This window comes from Eurytemora carolleeae, unplaced genomic scaffold (genome assembly GCF_000591075.1).
Source record: "Eurytemora carolleeae unplaced genomic scaffold, Eaff_2.0 scaffold455, whole genome shotgun sequence".
In the NCBI taxonomy this organism is placed as follows: domain Eukaryota; kingdom Metazoa; phylum Arthropoda; class Copepoda; order Calanoida; family Temoridae; genus Eurytemora; species Eurytemora carolleeae.
The window spans coordinates 17,234-39,534 of NW_019396342.1; the positions used below are offsets into that span (position 1 = coordinate 17,234).

Sequence of the window (22,301 nt, forward strand, 5' to 3'; positions counted from 1 at the left end):
GCCATATTTAATCTGGATATTAAGAAAAAGAACGGATTAAGCATTAATCCTGATATCCACTATTCTAAAGTTTTCAGCTCAGATAAATTTGCTTTTCGCATACTTGTGCGTAAAATAAAAACTAGAGGAGCTACGAGGTCACAAAGTTGCACCAGTAGTATCGCGTAATTTGACCGTTTCTTTTTTCTAGTTTACAGAGATATGTTTAGTATCAAATGCGTCCTACTAAACATGATAATTAACAGACGATTTTAAGATCGTCTTTTATTTTTGAGATGTATCTTTTGACACAATTTGTATTAAAAATGGTTACACCACTTATTTTCTGTTTATAGTTTAGAGTTCACCTTGTTTAGACAATTCTAGTTGTAAACTGAAATCTGTATACAGGGTGTCCCAGGAAACATGACAGATGGTGAACAGTTTTGAATTATATTTTACTTTAAAATAAATTTTAATTGAGTCCTACAGACCCGGAATTAGTTTACAATAAATCAGACGACATTACAAACTAATTTTACAAATATGATTGATGAAACAAAAATCACATAATAGCTCTAATCCTGCCAATTCCAAAATTGTTGTCTGCCTATTTGAGCATTTAAGATTATATGTAAAGTATTAAACTGTCAATAAATTCCGGGTCTTTCTGATTATAACTGTATAATAATGACTGCCATATAATATTTTAAACATTTTTCTTTTTGGTGTCAAATAATTTAACAAATTATGGAAGAAGACATTTTAAACTATTCACCAACTGTCATGTTTCATGGGACAAGGGCTGTATCTCCGGTACATAGGCTACATGTATCTCCGGTATTATTTAAAACACAAAAACGTCAGACCACACTTGAAAATGTTAGGACTAGGGTATGGTATTAAACAAAAAATAATCATATTTGTATAAATAGATGCACGTACAAATGTTGCAATATATTTGAACATAGCATTCTCTAAAATATCAGTTTTGTGGACCAACTGTATCACTCCTCATTTTAAATAGTATCCTTATGCATTTATGTATATTTTTACACAGAATTTCTCATTTAAATTTTTTAAATATTTTCCTATTTCCATTAAAGGTGTATTGAACCAAAAATTGAAAAAGATATTAAAATTCGCTTATTTAACAAATATCCCAAACGGAATATCTACAATTTTTAATAAATTTTAAAATGTTAAAACTATCCACTATTGGTGATTAAATATAAAATACTAGGCTATTAGAGCTGAAAACTTAAGAATGGTGGATATGAAGATTAATGCTTAAACTCCATGGGTTTACTAAACCCAACATTATTTTAATAAATAATATTCGAAAATGTGCTCAGTCTTCTTTTCAAAGATTTAAAAAAAATTCAAATTATAATAGAATAGAATAAATTGCACAATTTCAATGATAGAATTGAGGATTTTAAAAGTAAAAGACAAAAAAAAGATTTCAAATTTGTTTGAAAATGGACCGACTTCATTTCGAGTACATTTTGACTACATTTCGAGTACATTTTGACTACATTTCGAGTACATTTTGACTACATTTCGAGTACATTTTCATTTCGAGTACATTTTGACTACATTTCGAGTACATTTTGACTACATTTCGAGTACATTTTGACTACATTTCGAGTACATTTTCACTACATTTCGAGTACATTTTCACTACATTTCGAGTACATTTTGACGGCTAAAACGGAATTTTTGAGTAAAATATTTCAACGACAACCTCCCAATTTATGGGCAATACATTGTAGTGAAACGACGTTTTGTGTGTGAAAACGCAATTAATATCTTTGGAAATTGGACCAAGCACATTTTCGAATATTATGCCTAATTTTGAAGGTTAAAACGGAATTTTAGAGAAAAAATTTTCATCCACAACCCTCCCCCCCCCATCATTGGTGGGTATTGTACCTACTAGAAGCACTTATCAGCACATTTGAACGATGTTTAGTAGCTGCTAAAAAGCTTTTAAAAAAACACTTTTTTTTCAGATACACCGTGTATAATCAGTGTTAATCAATTATTAGTTTTGAACACGAAACCGTTAACCAAATAAACAATGCCAAATATGGAAATTTATGAATGATTAATTCCAACCTTTTCATATTCTAATATATAAATAATAATTCCATTGATTATCTTTACTTTAGAAATGTTCTCGCCTAGTTTAATTAAAATCTGTTAACAGGAATAATTAAAAACACATTTTGTCGAACCCTAAATCAAAGAAAAATATTAACCTTTTAAACTTTTCTGTTAAAATACTATATATTTATTCTACTCTACTTAGCTCCGTGTAAAAAAAGAGAAAAAAATGAAATTTTTATTATCCCAAAGTAAATTAAAAACAATGAACGGGTTTTCACCATTTTTCTACTAAAACAGCTGAACTTTATGTATAGCTTTATAACTAAACATTGTTAACAGTTTTATAACTAAACATTGTTAACAGTTTTATAACTAAACATTTTTAACAGTTTTATAACTAAACATATGAACAGTTTTGTAATTAAACATATGAACAGTTTTATAATTAAACATTATGTACAGTTTCAAAACTAAACATCATGAGTTTTTAACTACACATTATGAACAGTTTTATAACTAAACATTTGTACAGTTATACAACAAAGCTTTATGTACAGTTATACAACAAAGCTTTATGTACAGTTATACAAAAAAACTTTATGTACAGTTATACAACTTAGTTGTATGTACAAGTGAGCTAGTTTTGTCTAGTACACTGACATCCCTTGTTGCATTTCCGCATGGAATAAGAAAAAGTGGTATCGGCAACATGTACAAATATTGTGTACACGTGTACTGAACAAGCAATAGTCCAAATTTTCCCAGAGCCCGAAATTTAAAAGAGTATCGTTGAACGAAACTCCCGAGTTTCCTTTTTGGGGTCTTGGCAATTGTGTAGATTTTGATTTAAGAAATTTTAAAAAATGAAGAATATGGAGAAACTTAATAAAATAATATTTCACAACAAAAATATTGATATCCACAAAACTGCCTAACCCCATTCTTGAAACCCGGGTTTCAAAACTGGTTTTCATAACGATACCCTGTCTTAAGTTTTGGGCTCTGAACATGTGTATTGTACAGATATTTTAAAAAGGTTCAAGATATTAATTGTACATTGTGCACATTTAATATACAGATTTCAGAGAACTGATATAAGGTGTTAAATGTTCATTGTTTTAAGGTGTTCAGTACACAGCACACGTCTATTGTACAACACTTAATGAACTGGGTTAAGGTGTTCAGTATAAACGTGTATTGTAAAGCGTTTAATGAACAGGTTCAATATGTTCGTCAATATTCCATCCTGTAAATTCTCCATGGGAGGAGTGCATCGGAGTCAAGGAGAGTCCAACCACCACCTTCCTATCTCCACTCTCAAACCTGTCCGCCTTCCTTTACAGATAATCATTTCAATCAATCAATCAATCAATCAACCAATCAATCAATCAATTAATCAATCAATCAATGAATCAAATACGAAACCACCGGATCTTTTAAGTCTTGTCTTATACATTCTTGTCTTATCTTCTCTTGTACTGTCTAATCTTGTGTTTTCTTGTCTTGTCTTTTTGTGTGTTATCTTGTCTTGCTTGTATATTGTTTTCTTGCATTTAATTGCATGTTATTTTCTTGTCTTTCAGTGTCTTCTTCTTATTCTTGTCAGTTATTGTGCTGTGTTGTCTTGTCTATTTTTATGTTATCTTGTCTCTTGCTTAGTTTTGTATATTCTTTTCTTGTCTTTCAGTGTATTGTATTCTTGTCTATTATCGTCTATTCTTCTCTTTTATTGTCTTGTCTATTCTTGTCTATTCTTGTCTATTTACCTCTTCATAATCTCCTCCTCGTCTCCAACAATTTTGGAATATCTGAAGACCTCTGTCTGCTCCGCCCTGGCGAGCTTGTTGAAGAATCTGGACGGAAATAATAATTATTTGAAAACCTTTTTTCATAGATATTTCAGTCCGTTTGTATTAAAGATATTTCAGTCAGTTTGTATTAAATATATTTCAGTTAGTTTGTATTAAAGATATTTCAGTTAGTTTGTATTAAAGATATTTCAGTCAGTTTGTACTAAAGAGCAATGGCAAACTAAGGCAGAAAGCCAAATCGAAACTCTTTAAAACATCCCATGAATTCCTCTAAAGATGCTGTTTAAATTAATATAAATGCGCTCCCCCCCCCCCCCAATATTATTTCCATTTAAATATTTTTTGAAGAACACCTTTTCTGCATTTTTGAGAAATGTTGTCCTTCCTTGAAATAAATGTAAAGAGACGGGAATGTCCGATTTACAAAAATACCATTTAAACCTTTGTCAGATCAATAGTGTGAAAATATCACCGTTTCTCTATATAGATTGAACAGTTATTAATTCTGATAATTTTATCCTTGATCGAAAAAGTTTGAAAAGGATTGTACTTAAAACAACATAAACAGAGACTTTTAAATTTAAAGTGTGGTGTAACATATAAAAATAGATGATCATACAAAGGTTTTAAAGTAGTGTGTTGAATCGGACATGTCACTCTTTAAATGTAAACGTCAGCAGTGCAATTAAAAAATAAAATTAAAAAATACGGGACCAATTCTTGATCGTAAATAATACAAAACATTTTATAAAATATGAATCAACTAAGTTATTTGTAAACATTGTTTTTTTTTTTATCCTTGAGAGTGAGACTAATTAAATCAAAACATCATTTTAATTGATATGCAAGAGCTAAACAACAAATTATTTGAATTTAAGCTAACAAAACAATTTATTTACCGACATAATGAGCAATTGTTTGGTAGATTTCGGGATAAAAAAAACTTACTTTTTCCTCATAGCTTCATATTCAGTTTTCAGATAAGCTAGAGCTCCGTCCTTGGCAGAAAACTAGAAACAAAAAATAAATAAAATATAATTATGCCAGGTGAGATTTTGAAATAGAGAGAAGTAGTTTAACCAATTATTCCAACTATTCGCCCTGTATTCCTGGTACACCCTGTACTGACCTCTGGTACACCCTGTACTGACCTCTGGTACACCCTTTACTGACCTCTGGTACACCCTTTACTGACCTCTGGTACACCCTGTACTGACCTCTGGTACAACCTGTACTGACCTCTGGTACACCCTGTACTGACCTCTGGTATACCCTGTACTGACCTCTGGTACACCCTGTACTGACCTCTGGTATACCCTGTACTGACCTCTGGTACACCCTGTACTGACCTCTGGTACACCCTGTACTGACCTGAGCATGGAAGAGAGCTTCCTCCTGATCCAGAGCAAACCTAATCTCAAATATCTTCTGTCGTATTGTCAGTTTATCCATCTCCAGCTCAAGCATTCGTCTAAACAACATTAAGAGATTAATAGAGAGATAGATAGATAGATAGATTAGATAGCTAGATAGATAAATAGAAGTATAGGTAAATAGATAAATAGATAGATATATAAATAGATAGATACAAAGATAGATAGATACAAAGATAGATAGATAGAAAAATAGATAGATAAATAGATAGAAAGATAAATAAATATATAGATAGAAAGATAGAAAGAAAGATAGAGAGATAGATAGAGAAATATATAGATACATAGATAGATAAATAAATAGATAAATAGATAGATAAATAGATAGATAAAAAGATATATAGAGAGATAAATTGATAGATGTAGGCAATAAGTATTAAAAACATTTAAAAATACTATTTAATTAAGTTAGATAGATAGATAGATAGATAGATCTAAAAAGAATATTAGGATTACTATGATAATACTGACAATGATGATAATGATATCAATACTAGTGCTAAAATTATGATGATAACAGTATTAATGATAATAGTAAAAAATATTAAAAGTAATAATGGTAAAAAAGTTATTGCAATTGAAGTAAAATAATATTAAAATAAAGTTAACATGGATAATAATGATACTAATTAAAATACTTTTTAACGATCTCTAGTTCTCCAATAACTCCAGATACATCCCCGTAGTTGGATCCAACATCACTAAACATTTTTATAAATTAATCACCAATTTGACATAGTTTTCTGAACAGCGGGGTTTAGAGAAACATGGAAACATTGGTGGCAGTAACTATTTTTCTTAAATTGTTAAATAAATTCTGTAGATAAATGTGTTTCATTTAGTAAAATCTTCCGAAGAATAGTTGAAAGTATTAATGCACTCTAAGTTCTAGAAATTGTGTCTTTCATACAATTCATTTTGATTCAAATTAATATTCTTTGAAGTTTTCTAAATCTTTCAAAATCTGTTTAAAATATATTGTATAAAGGTCACTTTCAAGATAGGATTACCATTGTTATACCAAACTTATAATTAAACTTAGGAATTGTTTTGCTGAACAATGAGCATCGATCCAAATCTTGTAAGTTCCGGGGTACCGTTGCGAACTGTCATGTTCCGTAGTGTACCCTCATATACCCACGACGTACCGTCATGTACCCGGGACGTACTGTCATGTACCGTAATTCAATTCAATTAAATTAATCTCGAAATAAGAAATAAAAACCCTAATTCAGATATGAACACTGTTAAATTCTAGATCAAATTTGAATTGAAATACAGATATTTAAAATCAAATATTTTAAAATTTGGAGCTAAATTCCTTTTTAGACATGCATAAATTAATTTTCCAGGATAGATTTTAAATTTAAATTTTACATTTTCCAATAATTCTTGCGCAATTTGCATAGGTGACGGAAATTCTAGCAAATTTTTTTTATAAGAAATTACACATTCAGTAGCTTCAAATAAAATTAACTTATTAACTAAATCTTAAAACAGAACTTGAGTCTTAAAGTCGTCTTCTTATTCCACAGTTTTCTGGATCTCACTGTATGAGATACAATCATGTACAATCCTATTTCAATTTAATTTCAATTTAGTAAAATCCTTGTTTTTGCAAGATGAAAAAGAAAAAGCACTCAAGGAATAACTCTAGCTAAGAATCTGTCTAAACCTGTCTAGTTTCACCTCTTATTACAATTCTAAAATTTAATCCTCTACTTACAGTGATAACAATAAAACTCTGGAAGAAGACTTTTAGACTCAAGTTTTGACTTTAAATAGTCCAATGAACATGATACACAGCAATTGTTCAGTGTAAACAGACCAATTCCATTTAATAAGTGATTCAATAAGAATTACTAGTAAAACTATTTGCGTTGTAACATTAAATACACTTCATATTTAATTTCATGTCGTCTTCGTATCTTATATTTTATTGGTTCTCAATGTATAAAAAAGTAAAAAGTGAACTAAAAATATTTTGATATACGTAGTTAATTAAAAATAAAAAGGAAAAGTTTAGGAAAATAGATAAAGAAGCAATATTACAAGAAAGGTGAGAAACAGATGGATTCATAAAACTAAAAAAGAAAGTAGACTGCATGTTAGACTCATGGTTCAAGTTTTTAATAGTTCAATAAATATGAAATCATTTCACTTAATGAGTTGGTTTTTAATCTATGGGTTAAACTATTTCCTTTACAACATTAAATACACACAAGATTGTTTATATGTGGTCTTCCTATTCCACACAATAATGGATTCCAACGCAAAGAAGAAAGAAAGCTGAAGATTAAAGAAAAGGGCGCCGAAGACAAAAGAGAAAAATATCACAGAAAGAGGGAGAAGCCTATAAAGTAGGTAGTATGGTTAATAACGAAGTAGGGGGCATGTACGTAAGCTGTTAAAACTAGTTTGAGATGTAGAAAACTTGAAAAGTTTAAAACAAGAATTCGCTTTGTAAATTTGTATTCCAACTTGGAGAAACAAGTTGAGTAAAATATTAAATTAGAAGAAGAATGAAGAATGAATAATAATAGATAAAGAAAAATAAAGAATACTTTACGAGGAAAACTATAAAAAATTGCTAAATTGCTGGGTAAACGCCAAGGAAATGAGGAGAAAATAAAACAAACACAATGATGAAGGAATAATGAAGTGTTAACTTTGCTGAAAAGTAAAAAATGAGAAAAAATTAAATATTATTTGAGGAGGAAAATTAAAATATACTCTAGAAGAAAAAAATATGAGCTTAAATGAAAATGAAAAGTAAACTTTGAGGAAAACTCAAGACCACAAACATGACGAGATACTGAATCCCTCCAGAGGAATTATAAACCCATAGGAAGGATATCTGAATCCCTCCAGGGGATTTATAAACACCCTGGAAGGATATCTGAATCCCTTCAGTGGAATTATAAACCCCTGGAAAGATAATGAATCCCTCCTGCAGTGGAATGTAAATCACCCTGCGTAAAGTTTTAAATTGTAAAAAGCATTTTTCAAACCCCTCCAGTAAAAATGAAATCCCTCCGGTGGTCTCCAGTGGGGTCAAAATCTTATTACGAACTTCCGTGACTCGATATCCAGATGTATTTCATCCAAAAGATTCCGGCTCTATAGAAGACTTTGGTTTAGTTTGGATTGTACAATAAGTCATCTTATGCTATGCCGTTGTGTCAAAAGATTTTGAGCTCTGGCGCAAAAATTGATGAAAACTATGACATTTAATTCTTTGTAGTTACGAAGGCCAAGGCTTTGCGACACTTTAAAATCAAGGACGATCCAGCATTAAAAAAGTGTTGTCTAGATCTATGTCAGTCCGTCCTATTGGTCTGCTCTCTGCAGTCTATCATTTTGATATTAATGGAGAAAAAACTTTTCCACAGTAAAATCGCCGCACTCCGCCCCTACCCTGTTTTAGCCGCAGCGCTCAGAAGGCCTAACCAAACCCTACATCGTGTAATTCACTTACTGCATAGATGTGCTGAGCCTGGCGATCTCCCTGCCCTCGAGGCCCTTGATCTCGTTGTTGTAGCTGAGGTACATCTCCCTCAGGCTGGCCACCTCATCATCCATCCTAGAATCAGTTAATTACAGTGGGAACCAGACAACAGTAGAATATTTCTCGCCTTTTTTCTTCAGTTTTAATCATGGAATTTTGCTCCTGATTTTGTTATTTATTACTAATTCATTTCTTAATATTTGCCTTAAAGTTTAGGAGATAAAGCAGTTAAGGCTATATTAGATAAAAAAGACGACAATTCGTCCACAATTTTCTGCCGACTGCTAAATTACATTCGTTTGTGCAATTTTTAGAAGAGTAAAGAGTAAAAATGTTTTTCCTTTCGTTTAATTTTATTACCAAATGTTTATTATTATTGTATTTTTATTTAATAAAAAATGATCTTTATTATTGTGATTACTTTTTAGTGTAGTCATTAACGATATCCCAGTAGATGGTAGGGCACTCAATCTCACTCTCAAACTCAGCAGAGTAAGACGACATCATACGCTGCCTCTCACTGATAAAATAAACAAAATTAAAGAGACTGTCAACGTAACTCAAGGGAGGCTGTTCTTTACATTATCTTTATCTAAAAATCATAGAATTTATGGCATATTTAGCCATGAGGGGTAAAAACAATTATCATTTATTAATAATAAATCATTTATAGATAATATTTTGATATTTTATACTTACAGTCCGCAGAGGTTAAACTTCTCATTAACAAGAGTTAGTTCTCCCTCCCACCTTCCCTGGTCTAGGCGCAGCGCCCTTTAAAAGTTAGACATTTTAGATTTTAGTCAAAGTTTTATCAAATTAGAAATAAACACGAACAAGTCATGAAATTTAATGATATGCAATATGCAGAATACAGATAAGACGACTTTCACACACGTTTCCCTCAAAGATAAATGGTTTTAATGAGCAAATAATCAAACTTAGATAAATGGTATAAGAAAACTAAACAAAGACGATTTCAATAATTAGATTAGGATTTGACGAGTTATATTCTTATTTTGATCTGATGTATCTGTAAAGAGTATTGGAGAAAATATATCTGAATGCAATCTTGAATTTGCATAAAACAAACCGGTTATTGCCAGGTACTGTCACGCCAGCTGGTCAGCCCAGGCAAAGAAATTTAGTCCTTGCCACAAACTCTAATTTTCTAATCCCTATATCTTTGGAGCCCAATTTCGTAGACCTTAGATATTTCAAACTATGAATTCTGTCAGATAGAAAAATTCAAGTTTTCACACTATCAGGTTGCAAAGATATGGGGATTAGACAATTTAATTTTGTGAAAAGGCTCAATTCCTTTGATAAATTTGTTCCTGATTGTGAGTCTCAAATTCTCTGTATATATTATAGCAGCTAGAAGCACAAAAATTTGTCAAATCCTGATACTTGATTCTTAACCTTTTTTCAGAATTTGAGAAAAATCCCTTTAAAATAGATATTACTTGAGTTGATTAAGAACTGCGTTGAGTTGACCTCTGGCCTCCTCCAGGTGCAATTCATAAGTCTAAAAATTCATATTTTAAAGAGACTGTAAACGTAATTTTAAATGACTCTTCATGCAAAGCTAAGCTAGCAATTGAAACCTTAATCTGACACAAAAAATGTGAATTTTTCCATTTTTTCTTATAAGCAAGAAATGCGCTAGTCCCTTGTGCAGAGAAACCACAAATTAAATTTAACAGTTTAAATAAACAAACACGTGGATATCTAATTTATTCTTGAATCAGACAAAGCTTTGCATTGCAATCTTTGCATTGAAATTACGCATAAATTTACGCTTACAATCCCCTTTTAAAAAACAATAATTATGTTCAGGGATCAGATTTAATAAATGTTGAACGAACTGTATGTTTAAACACAGTTTTCTTCAAGAAGTTGTTCAACCTCGTCTTTTTATTACCTAAAGCTGATCCCACACGGTGGACTAAGCCAGTGGGGTCGGTCAAATAGGCCTAGGATTAGACCGGGTACTGTAAAAAGTCTGAACGCGCCATGGGAGTTGTCATAGTTAGCCCTCCGACGGGACTATGCCAAGAAAATTGACCCCTGCACGTATGTTAGTCTGGTTAGGACGACGTTCTGTACAGAATATGGCTACCATTGAATCTGGTCAGTACACTCTGTTATCTGGTAGGCCGGTACAAACTGGGCAGGTCCTGTTCGAATTCAAATTTACTACAGCCTAGAGTGCCCAGGTTGCTAAAATATGTGTTGACCGAAACTCGATTGTAATGATATTTGAAAATTTGTATAGCTCTATCGTGCTCAAAGAAATTCTTCTGTGATATTTTTTCTATTGGAAAAGTTGATTTTTGCTCCAAAAGGAAATGGTGTATTTGCCACAAATTCTGATTGTCTAATTCTTATGTCATTGCAACAAAATGTCGTAGATCTTAAATGTTTCAAACTTTGAATTCAGTTGGATCAAATAATTTAAGTTTGAAATATCAAAAGTTTACACCATTAGCAAGTTGCAAAGACATAGCAATAGGAAAATTTTAATGCGTGGGAAAGAATCAATTCCTTAGCATTATACCTGCTTCCTGGTTTCAACTGTATCTCTCTCCAGTTGCATTTGATGCAGCTTTCCTTCCATATCTCTCACAGTAATCATCAATCCTTCCTCTTTCTCCGTCCTTCCCTAAAAATATAATATACTCATCAATCCTTTCTTTCCGTCCTACCCTGAACATAGTGACCATCAATCCTACCACCTTCTACATCCTTCCCTGATCATAGTGATTTTCAATCTTTCCTCCTTCTCTGTCCTACCGTGAACATACTGATCATCAGTCCTTTCTCCTTCTCCGTCCTTTCCTGAACATACTGATCATCAATCCTTTTTTTTTCTCCGTCCTAACCAGAACATACTGATCATGAATTCTTCCTACTTCTTGGTCCTTCCCTTAAAGTTCTGATCTTTAATCATTCCCTCCTTCTCTGAACGTAGTAATCATTAATCCTTCCTCCTTTATGCATCCTTCCCTGAACTTAGTGATTATCAATTTTTCCTCCTTATTCGTCCTTCCCTTAATATACTGATATCAATCCTTCCTAATTCTCCACTCTTTCCTAAACTTTCTGAATATCAATCCTTCCTCCTTCTCCATTCTTCCGTAAACAAACTAAACAACAATCCATACTTCTTCTCCGTCATTCCCTAAACATAGTCATCATAAATCCTTCCTTCTTATATTGATTATCTATCCTTCTTTCCGTCTACTCCACCCTTCCCTTCCCTAACTAATCATTAATCCATTCTCCTTCTCCGTCCTTCCCTGAACATAGTGATCATCAATCCTTCCTACTTCTCCGTCCTTTCCTAAACATAATTATCTTCAATCCTTCCTACTTCACCGTCCTTTCCTAAACATAATTATCTTCAATCCTTCCTATTTCTCCGTCTTTCCCTGAACATAGTGATCATCAATCCTTCCTACTTCACTGTCCTTTCCGAAACATAATAATCTTCAATCCTTCCTATTTCACCATCCTTTCCTAAACATAATAATTTTCAATCCTTCCTATTTCTCCGTCTTTCCCTGAACATAGTGATCATCAATCCTTCCTACTTCACTGTCCTTTCCGAAACATAATAATCTTCAATCCTTCCTATTTCACCATCCTTTCCTAAACATAATAATCTTCAATCCTTCCTACTTCTTCGTCCTTTCCTAAACATAATTATATTCGATCCTTCCTATTTCTCCGTCCTTTTCGAAACATAATTAGTTTCATCGTCCTTTCCTAAACATAATTATCTTCAATCCTTCTTATTTCACCATCCTTTCCTAAACATAATTATCTTCAATCCTTCCTATTTCACCATCCTTTTCGAAACATAAATATCTTCAATCCTTCCTACTTCATCGTCCTATCCTAAACATAATTATCTTCAATCCTTCCTATTTCTCCGTCTTTCCCTGAACATAGTGATCATCAATCCTTCCTACTTCACTGTCCTTTCCGAAACATAATAATCTTCAATCCTTCCTATTTCACCATCCTTTCCTAAACATAATAATCTTCAATCCTTCCTATTTCACCATCCTTTCCGAAACAGAATAATCTTCAATCCGTCCTACTTCACCATCCTTTCCTAAACATAATTATCTTCAATCCTTCCTATTTCTCCGTACTTCCCTTAATATACTGAACATCAATCAATCCTTCTTTTTCGTCCTTTCCTAAACATGGTCATTAAAAATCCCCCCCTTAAGATATTTATTATCAATCCTTCCTTCCTTCTTCTCCACCCTTCCCTTAACATACTGATCATCAATCCTTCCTATATCCGATTCCTTGTTTTATAAATTATTATCTATTTGTTCTTCTAAAAAATGTTTTCTTCTTCAAATTTGAGCAATTTTATCTGATTCATGTAGATTTATTCTAGCTCTTACCATCAGCCTCTCCTTGATCTCATGAGTCCTGAAAATATAAAAATATCTTATCAACAAATAATAAGTTTTCTCTTTTATTCACAAAACCATATTCAAAATTTCGACCGACCATAAACCTTCTAAGGAGCGCGCTCATGTGAGATACCACAAAAAGTTCGAGCCCGATCGGTTTAGCACTTTTGACGTTTATTGAATACAAAAAAAAACCCAGCAAATAGAAAGCATTTTTACGTTTGCGTAGAAGATTTAAAGTTCAGTCTTTGAAATTAAAGTGTTTTCTCCTTTACTATAGCTGCAAAGCCATGTCAAACTTTCGACCGACCATAAACATTTCTAGGGGCAAGATACCACAAAAAATTTGGGCCCGATCGGTTTAACCGTTTTGACGCTTATAAAATACAAAGAAACCAGCAAACAGTCCGCATTAAACCTTTTAATTTTAAAGTTTGCTTAAAGAGAAGGTTTGCCTATAACTGTATTCTTTATACCTGGTGTTAAGAACATCGTTTTCCCTTTTCAGGATTTCAATTTCAGCATTCAGCTCAGCAAGGATCTTATATTCATCCCTTCAGATCAACAGGAATATTTCATCTTTATAATTTTATTAAACTATTTGTCACGCTCTCAGGTCAGGTCACACCTATATACCATTTTTTGAAATTTATCGACCTTTGATCGAAATGATTTTGTTAAAAGAATTTCTATTTTATTTTTAATGTTATTGTTCACAAAGTTATAATTAATTCACAATTTCTAGACTAATGTTCATCATGATCGTTTTGAAGCTATTGTACACTAGTCTTGTATCTGCATGCATTCTAAGATATGATAGTCCTCTATACAATTAAAACTATAATAGTCTTGTATCCTATGTTGATATAATAGTCCAATATTCATAAGATATGATAGTTCTCTATACAATGAACATTATAATAGCCTGGTATCCTATGTTGCTATAGTAGTCTTGTATCCTATGCTGCTATGATTAGTCCTGTATCCCTAAGATATGATAGTTCTCTATATAATGAACACTATAATAGTCTTGTATCCTATGTTGCTATAATAGTCCTGTATTCCTAAGATATGATAGTTCTCTATATAATGAACACTATAATAGTCTTGTATCCTATGTTGCTATAATAGTCCTGTATCCCTAAGAGGTTGAATATGATGTTCCATTTTAGTCAGAACAACATCACTGTTCATCTGCGCGTGCACTTTCTTGCTAAAATAATAAAAAATAATATAATCTTTATTGTCATTGGTTTCCACATTACAATTAGAAGAATCCATAACTTATCATATCTAAATTAAGAAACAGTATATCAGGAATGTATTGCAATTTTGAAAAGAATATCATAATTTCGAAGTGAGTTCGGTATTACGAATGATAAGTTTACTGTTCTTATACCTGAGAATGTTGATGCTAAGCTTGGGGTCTACAATTTCAAACTAACCATGTGCTGTGTACTATGTACTGCGTACTATGTACTGTGTACTGTATACCTGAGTAGGTTGATGATAAGCTTGGTGTCTACATCTTCAAGCTAATCCTGTACTGTGCACTATTTACTGTGTACTGCGTACTGTGTACTGCGTTCTGTTTACTGTGTACTGTATACCTGAGTAGGTTGATGATAAGCTTGGTGTCTACATCTTCAAGCTAACCCTGTACTGTGCATTGTTTACTGTGTACTGCGTACTGTGTACTGTGTACTGTATACCTGAGTAGGTTGATGTTGAGCTTGGTGTCTACATCTTCAAGCTAACCATGTACTGTGTACTATGCACTGTGTACTGTGTACTGTATACCTGAGAAGGTTGATGATAAGCTTGGTGTCTACATCTTCAAACTTCCTGTTCTGCGCCACTACGTTCTCCAACCGACTGTTCAGCTCCCTGTTTAACCATATTAAAAGACGACTTAAAGATTATCTTAAACCAACAATTTAATGTCAACCAATCATAACATATTTCGGGAATGTGTTTTTAAACTCCAAGCAAGAAACAAGGAGCTGAGTTCTTCCCATAAAGTCTAATTTTAAATATTTCTGCAACCCTATAATATTGTAGACCTTTGATTTGTCAAACTATGTATTCTGTCTGAACAAATATTCTACGTTTAAAATATCAAAGGTTTAAACAACCAGGTTGCAAATAAATATAGGTTAACAAATTTGAGTTTTGTACTCGATTCCTTCGGAAATGGCAATTCTTATCAATTAGACAAGTTAAATGTATTAATAAACCCGTTCAAACTTTTTCAATCAAAGTCAAGGGTCTTTAAGTATGCACAATGTACACTCAGTCCAACCATACATCAACTAATTAAAGATTAAGGGATTAATTAATAGTTTAATCGTTAATTGTATAATCGTTAATTGTATAATCGTTAATAGTATAATCGTTAATTGTATAATCGTTAATTGTGAAATCGTTTGTCCAATTGAAACCTATTGACGTAACAATCCAACCAAATACATTGTTGACGTCTTTCAACTCAATTCCAAGCAAGAAAAAGTGCAACATCTTCCATATTATGTAATTGCATTTTTTGTTTAACGTTTTGTACCTTAGGCTGGTTCGACCATGCTCCGAGCTGGTGCTAGAGTAGGAACGTGTCTCAGTCTGCACAAATTAACACAAAATTGCAATAAAAAATGTTAAGAATCTAATCATAAAATACTCCTTTATTTTTTACCTGCACTGTAGGATGAAAGGACTGAAATATAAAAAAAACAAATTAGATAAAAAATTATAAAATTGCATTTTTTAAAAATAATAAAAAAATTACCGAAACATTTGAGACTTTCTTAGTAACACTTGACTCCCTACTCACTACATTGCTTACTACGCTGGCACGATGCCTCAGAACAGGCTGAAAAAATACAGTTTTTTTTAGTTTACTTCTGAACGGGGCTGTATATCGTAAATTAAATGACACTAAATTTAAAAGTGTGGTATGTCAGATTCCCAAAGATACCCTTTAAATATTTGTCCAATCAAGGATCAATTAGATATCCTTATTTTTGTAGCTGAATATTGATTTTTTTAAATGGCTGTTTCACTTTAAAAGTGACTTCCAAATTTTTGCTGCAGAAACACTGAAGGAAATTGTAATAGATCGATAAACTGTAAATCGGACATGCCATTTAAAAACGAAATTATGGAGTGTCGCTTGAAATTACGTGTACAGTCCCTATAAAGATATAATTATTTGACCGGCATATTAGTGATTGGTGTGAGTTCGATCCAGTAGTTGATATCAGCATTCTGCTTCCCTTCCATATCTCGGAGCGCAAATCTGGCCTAAACATTAAACAAACATGTTTTAAAAACAAACAACAAACATGCTTAAAAACAAACAACAACAAACATGTTTTAAAACAACACAACAAACATGTTTCTAAACAAACTACAAATAAGTTTCAAAACAAACAAAAAAATGTTTTAAAAATGTTTCTCATCAACTAAAAACTGCTTCTTCATTCTTATTAGATATTTACGTAAAGGAATTGAGTCTTTGCCACATACTCTGATTTTCTAATCACTATATCTTTGGAACCAAATGTTGCAGACCTTAGATATTTCAAACTATGAATTCTGTTAGATCAAATAATCTGAGTTTGAAATATCAAAGACTTACAACATCAAGTTCTAAAGATATTGAGGTTTAAATATTTGATTTTGTTCCAAAGACTCAATTCCTTTAAATCCCTTGCTCTTTTCTATTTTTTTTTCTATAATAATTGTGTAAATCATTTTTAAAGGACAATAAAATAGCAGCAAAGAAATACTTGACTCAAACTCTATTCTTTTAAAGAATTAAGTCTTTTACACAAATTCTGATTTTCTAATACATCTTTGAAACTCGATCTCATAGACCTTTGATATTTCCAACTGTAATAAATTCTGATGGAACAAATAATTTAAGTTTGAAATATCTAAGGTTTACACCATCAGTGGCCGAATTTAAAGAATTTGAGCGGCGGTTTAAATTTAAGCCGCGGGTTAAATATGGTTGGTTTCACTTAAAATTGTATCAAATGTTTCAAGATTTAAACCGGCGCTTAATTTAAACCGGGCTTTGGCAGATTTAAACCGCGGCTCAAATTCTTTAAATTTCATCTCTGGTTGCATAGATATAGGGATTTGAAAATTAAAGTTTGAGACGAGTATTAAGTTATAATTATCACCTCTCCTAGGGGTTTATCCTTTCCGAGGTCGGAATCAAAAACTTGGAAAACCACGGTCTTTGCCAAAACCTGGGTTTTTGTCAGCTGAAACAAAAGTAAAGTTAAAAAAACAGTAAAAACAATATATTAACATCATAATGTAAAAATATATTAAAAAGAAAATGAAGGTTTCTGATTGATTTAAAGCTTTGTAGTTTACATTTAGAGTTTCTAGATTTTGTGACATAGTGGTTTGATAGGAGTTGAAGAAGGATGGAGTATATATAATATGCCTCTAATTTTTCTAATAGTAATTCAACATTTTTTTGCTGTCAATTTATAATTAAGTAGAAAAAAAACAGTTGAAATTTTGCAAATTTTCTTTGCTTTCATCGATAGATTACAAAAAGTTTCAAGGATCAAAAATGTTTGCGGGCAACATTTTCGAATTCTAACCGACAAACAGACGGACAAGGCAAAATTATATGTTTTATTACCGAGAAGCTGAACGCCTGGTTGAAGACAGGGTTGAGGTTGTTGTTGATCGTCTTCGTTTTGAGCTGGGGATGGTTTCCAGGTAGAATATACAGCTGGACGTACGGGTCTGATTTTCCAATAAAATCAGCATCTTTTAACCCCTGGGGTAGAAAGTTAAATATAATGGATTATTCATATTTTTCAATTCAATTTTGGATTTAAAATGCCAAAAACTTAAAATAGAACTGAAGAGAACCCTTCAAAAGTTTTGAGTCTCCGTTAAATAATATATTTCCTGACTATGAAATATTAATAAAAAAGTGTCAAAAGAAAAACTAAAAATTGTGCACTATGTATAATGTATAGACATTGTTTTTATTAAAATGAAGCTTGCCCTTTAAATGTCTGTTGATGTGTATGTCTGTTTGCCGCGTATTTGTTTATTACTTTGTCGGATTTATTTTTTCCGTCTTGTTCCACATATTCTCTGTATTTATGCCAGTTTGTCTGTGGTATCATTTTACTACTTGTCTGTATTTATGTCAGTTTGTCTGTGTCTATCATTATATCTATTGTCTTTATTTATGTCAGTTTGTCTGTGTCTATCATTATATTTATTGTCTGTATTTATGTCAGTTTGTCTGTGTCTATCATTATATTTATTGTTTGTATTTATGCCAGCTTGTCTCTGTCTATCATTATATCTATTGTCTGTATTTATGTCAGTTTATCTGTGTCTATCATTATATTTATTGTCTTTATTTATGTCAGTTTGTCTGTGTCAATCATTATATCTATTGTCTGTATTTATGTCAGTTTGTCTGTGTCTATCATTATATCTATTGTCTGTATTTATGTCAGTTTGTCTGTGTTTATCATTATATTTATTGTCTGTATTTATGCCAGTTTGTCTGTGTCTATCATTATATCTATTGTCTGTATTTATGTCAGTTTGTCTGTGTCTATCATTATATTTATTGTCTGTATTTATGTCAGTTTGTCTGTGTCTATCATTATATCTATTGTCTGTATTTATGTCAGTTTGTCTGTGTCTATCATTATATTTATTGTCTGTATTTATGCCAGTTTGTCTGTGTCTGTCATTATATTTATTGTCTGTATTTATGTCAGTTTGTCTGTGTCAATCATTTTATTTATTGTCTGTAATGATGTCTCTGTCTATCATTATATTTATTGTCTGTATTTATGTCAGTTTGTCTGTGTCTATCATTATATCTATTTTCTGTATTTATGTCAGTTTGTCTGTGTCTATCATTATATTTATTGTCTGTATTTATGTCAGTTTGTCTGTGTCAATCATTTTATTTATTGTCCTTATTTATGTCAGTGTCAATCATTATATCTATTGTCTGTATTTATGTCAGTTTTTCTGTGTCAATCATTATATCTATTGTCTGTATTTATGTCAGTTTGTCTGTGTCTATCATTATATTTATTGTCTGTATTTATGTCAGTTTGTCTGTGTCTATCAGTTTACTACTTGTCTATATTGTTTGTCTATGAAAGTGTGTAAAGAATAATACCTGACACTCTAGAATCCTAACATCCAACTTGTTGTTCTCGTATTTCACCTGAAAAAAAAAATAAAAATTAAGTAATTTTTTTAAACTTTCCACTTAATTTATAGGGAGCGTTCGCGATCGCATTAAGCGTATACCCCCTTTCATTTTCGCAAACACTCCCTTTAACAATTTCCCAACACCACTCTAATCTTATATTAAGATTAACAAATTTTGTTATCAAAGAAAAAACAGTTTTCTGTTGATTGACATATGACAAAAGCAAGAGTAGAGGGCCTAATATAAAAAGCTAAAACATTTTCCTTGAACTTTAAAAAAAAGCTCTTGACAAAGAATCTATCCGATAGACTCCCCCCCCCCCGTTTCTCATCTTTAGCCTATTTTTTGAACTTTCCACTTAATTTAGCAATTTAAAATCTTATGTTAAGATTAACAAATTTTGTTATCAAAGAAAAACAGTTTTCTGTTGATTGACATATGCCAAAAGCAAGATTCTTGACAAAGAGTCTACCCGATTAATTCCTCCCCCCCTTATTCTCATCTTTAATGTATCACCCTACACGTTTAATTCTGTAATTTTACAAGAAAGCAGTAATGATTAAAAATTATGTTAAAAATCAGATCTTATTCTTATCATATTCTGTTTAACTAGACTTAAGTTCTTTAGCATATTTTAATCTATAAAGGTTATAAATAAAAATAAAAATTGTTTACTTTAAATATAACGTACGTCAGTTAGAGATGTAGGGCTTGTAAATATGTACTGCACACTAGTGCATATGAGTATTGAGTTTACTTAATTGAAAGCGAATACTTTTAATAGGATCTTGTCAAATCTAATTTTTAAGAGAAACCATGGTCAAATACAAAAATTTAAAGATTTTTGACGTAACTTTAGATTACAAGTACTCTCCAAGATTTAAAAGTGTAATTCATTATTTCAGATTTTGTCAGTTAAAACTTTGAAATTTTCTTATTTGTTTCAATTAGATATATTTTTACATTTCAGTAATTTTTTTTGTATTTGTTTTGAGTAATTTATTTTATAAATATATATCAATAAAATTTATAATAATAAAGAAATTAAAAAAGGTTTCGTTTAAAAGATATTACGAGTTCAGTTAATTCATATTTATAGATTTTTTAGGTGAAAAGAACTAGCATTACGTTTAAAAGATTTATTTGAAAACTAATATTTAGGAAAATTTTCGACAAAAAACGTTCCAAATATTTTCAAATAAACATTTTCCCGAAAGTTGTTTAATTTTCTTTTTCTACTCAGAAATCAGAAAAAGCAAAAAGTAAGAAAAAAACACAAAATAATGAAATCTCAGAGACCAGTAGAGTTGGGAATCGTTGTACTACGGTTTTTAAACTTTCAGAATTGACTCTCTAGCAGTAGAAGAAGATAGAAGTTTAATCGAATTTTTCAATTATTCGTTCGCTAACAATTGATTTAGCTTTGTTCAGGCAATTATATTTTCTGTCAATGTATAATTGTCAAAAATTTGCATAATTTCATCAAAGAAAACAAATTGAAATTAAAATGTTCAATTACGCAAAAGAAAGTGAGTCTTTGCCACAAACACTGATTTTCTAATCCCTATATCTTTGCAACCCAATGTTGTAGACCTCAGATATTTTAAAACTGTGAATTTTGTTGGATTAAATATTCTAAGTTTGAAATATCTCGTAAAGCCAGAAATCCTGAAATATCTAAAAATAGGGATAATAACGATGCCCGGAAATACTACGTAGTTGATCTCTAGATCAAGCAGTTTAAAATTCAATCTGCAGATTAGCTCTATCTCGTACAAAGTTGACACCTCAGAATTTAAATAAATTAAACTTACAGAGAAATGAATTTTGCCAAGTCCTCGCATGTTGAGAGAATGTTGTTGGAAGATTATGTAATGAACGACCCAAGACCTGGAAAGGAACTAGAACTACTGCAGGATTAAGAGACGCTAAGAATTTAGAAGTCCGTGTTTGTAGTCAGATAAGATTGTTTACAGATCATTTAATCATTAAAAAATCATTGTTATCAGTACTCGGAAATTACAATGCCTTACAATGGTTTAATACTCCAGTTAAGCTGTAGAACTATTTCCCAGCTCTACCAGAAGATTAACTAGGTGTGTGCAAACAAACCAAAGTAAACTTTTCAAGTATTTTTCTCTGGAGGAATTCGAAAATAAACCTTATCACATCAAGAAGAATTAAATGAACAAAATCTATATTTTACACTCTACACTCTACACTCAGATATGTACATTCTACACATTACACTTTACAGTCTACACTCCGAAATTTATGTTCCACACATTACAATGTACACTCTACACTCCGAAATTTATGTTCCACACATTACAATGTACACTCTACACTCCGAAATTTATGTTCCACACATCACACTTTACACTCTACACTCTGAAATTTATGTTCCACACATTACACTTTACACTCTACACTCCGACATTTATGTTCCACACATTAAAATGTACAGTCTACACTCCGAAATTTATGTTCCACACATTACAATGTACACTCTACACTCCGAAATTTACATTCTACACTCCAGACTTTACAATCTACACTCAGATATTTACATTCTTCACTCATGTTGCTACACACGCTACACTCTACTCGATCAAAAGTTCACATTCTACTGCACATTACACTCTATACTTTACACTCTGCACTCTAGCTGTCGTTTTACAATTATGTTACATATATTTTTATATTTTTATGCATTGTAAAAATACTTTATAGTGATTCTATTCGATTTAATTCTGCTTCCTCTTTTTGTTTTGCCCTAGCAATCTCATTTTTGACACT

The 22,301-nt window shown here is 31.5% G+C and overlaps 1 protein-coding gene across 2 annotated transcripts; it reads right to left on the reverse strand.

Moving 5' to 3' along the window:
* Positions 1-3,271: 3,271 nt before the first annotated feature.
* On the reverse strand, positions 3,272-21,425 carry LOC111701320 (uncharacterized). 2 transcript variants are annotated; one of them, XM_023472553.1, is made up of 22 exons: positions 21,317-21,423; positions 19,467-19,514; positions 17,943-18,083; positions 17,467-17,550; positions 16,493-16,579; positions 16,065-16,148; positions 15,972-15,992; positions 15,843-15,898; positions 15,083-15,169; positions 14,424-14,495; positions 13,759-13,836; positions 13,271-13,298; positions 11,404-11,508; positions 10,310-10,371; positions 9,543-9,617; positions 9,265-9,363; positions 8,814-8,918; positions 5,974-6,036; positions 5,274-5,373; positions 4,851-4,912; positions 3,858-3,944; positions 3,272-3,426 (listed from the first exon to the last, which is right to left on the reverse strand). In XM_023472553.1, exons 1-22 carry the CDS (start codon positions 21,344-21,346, stop codon positions 3,300-3,302), a joined length of 1,701 nt encoding a protein of 566 aa, XP_023328321.1. In that variant the 5' UTR covers positions 21,347-21,423; the 3' UTR covers positions 3,272-3,299. The 2 variants fall into 2 exon arrangements, with proteins under 2 accessions (XP_023328321.1, XP_023328322.1); XM_023472554.1 differs by lacking the exons at positions 3,272-3,426; positions 3,858-3,944; positions 4,851-4,912 and adding an exon at positions 5,053-5,207 and having other exon boundaries at positions 5,252-5,373; positions 21,317-21,425.
* Between the last annotated feature and the right edge of the window lie 876 nt (positions 21,426-22,301).

Coding starts and splice junctions, on each gene's coding strand:
- LOC111701320 (XM_023472553.1), bottom strand. CDS start 21,346: ATGCGAGGACTTGGCAAAATTCATTTCTCT. Junction 15,899..15,971: donor CCTTTCATCCTACAGTGCAG/GTAAAAAATAAA, acceptor TAATTTGTGCAG/ACTGAGACACGTTCCTACTC. Junction 13,299..13,758: donor AACGATGTTCTTAACACCAG/GTATAAAGAATA, acceptor TTATATTTTCAG/GACTCATGAGATCAAGGAGA.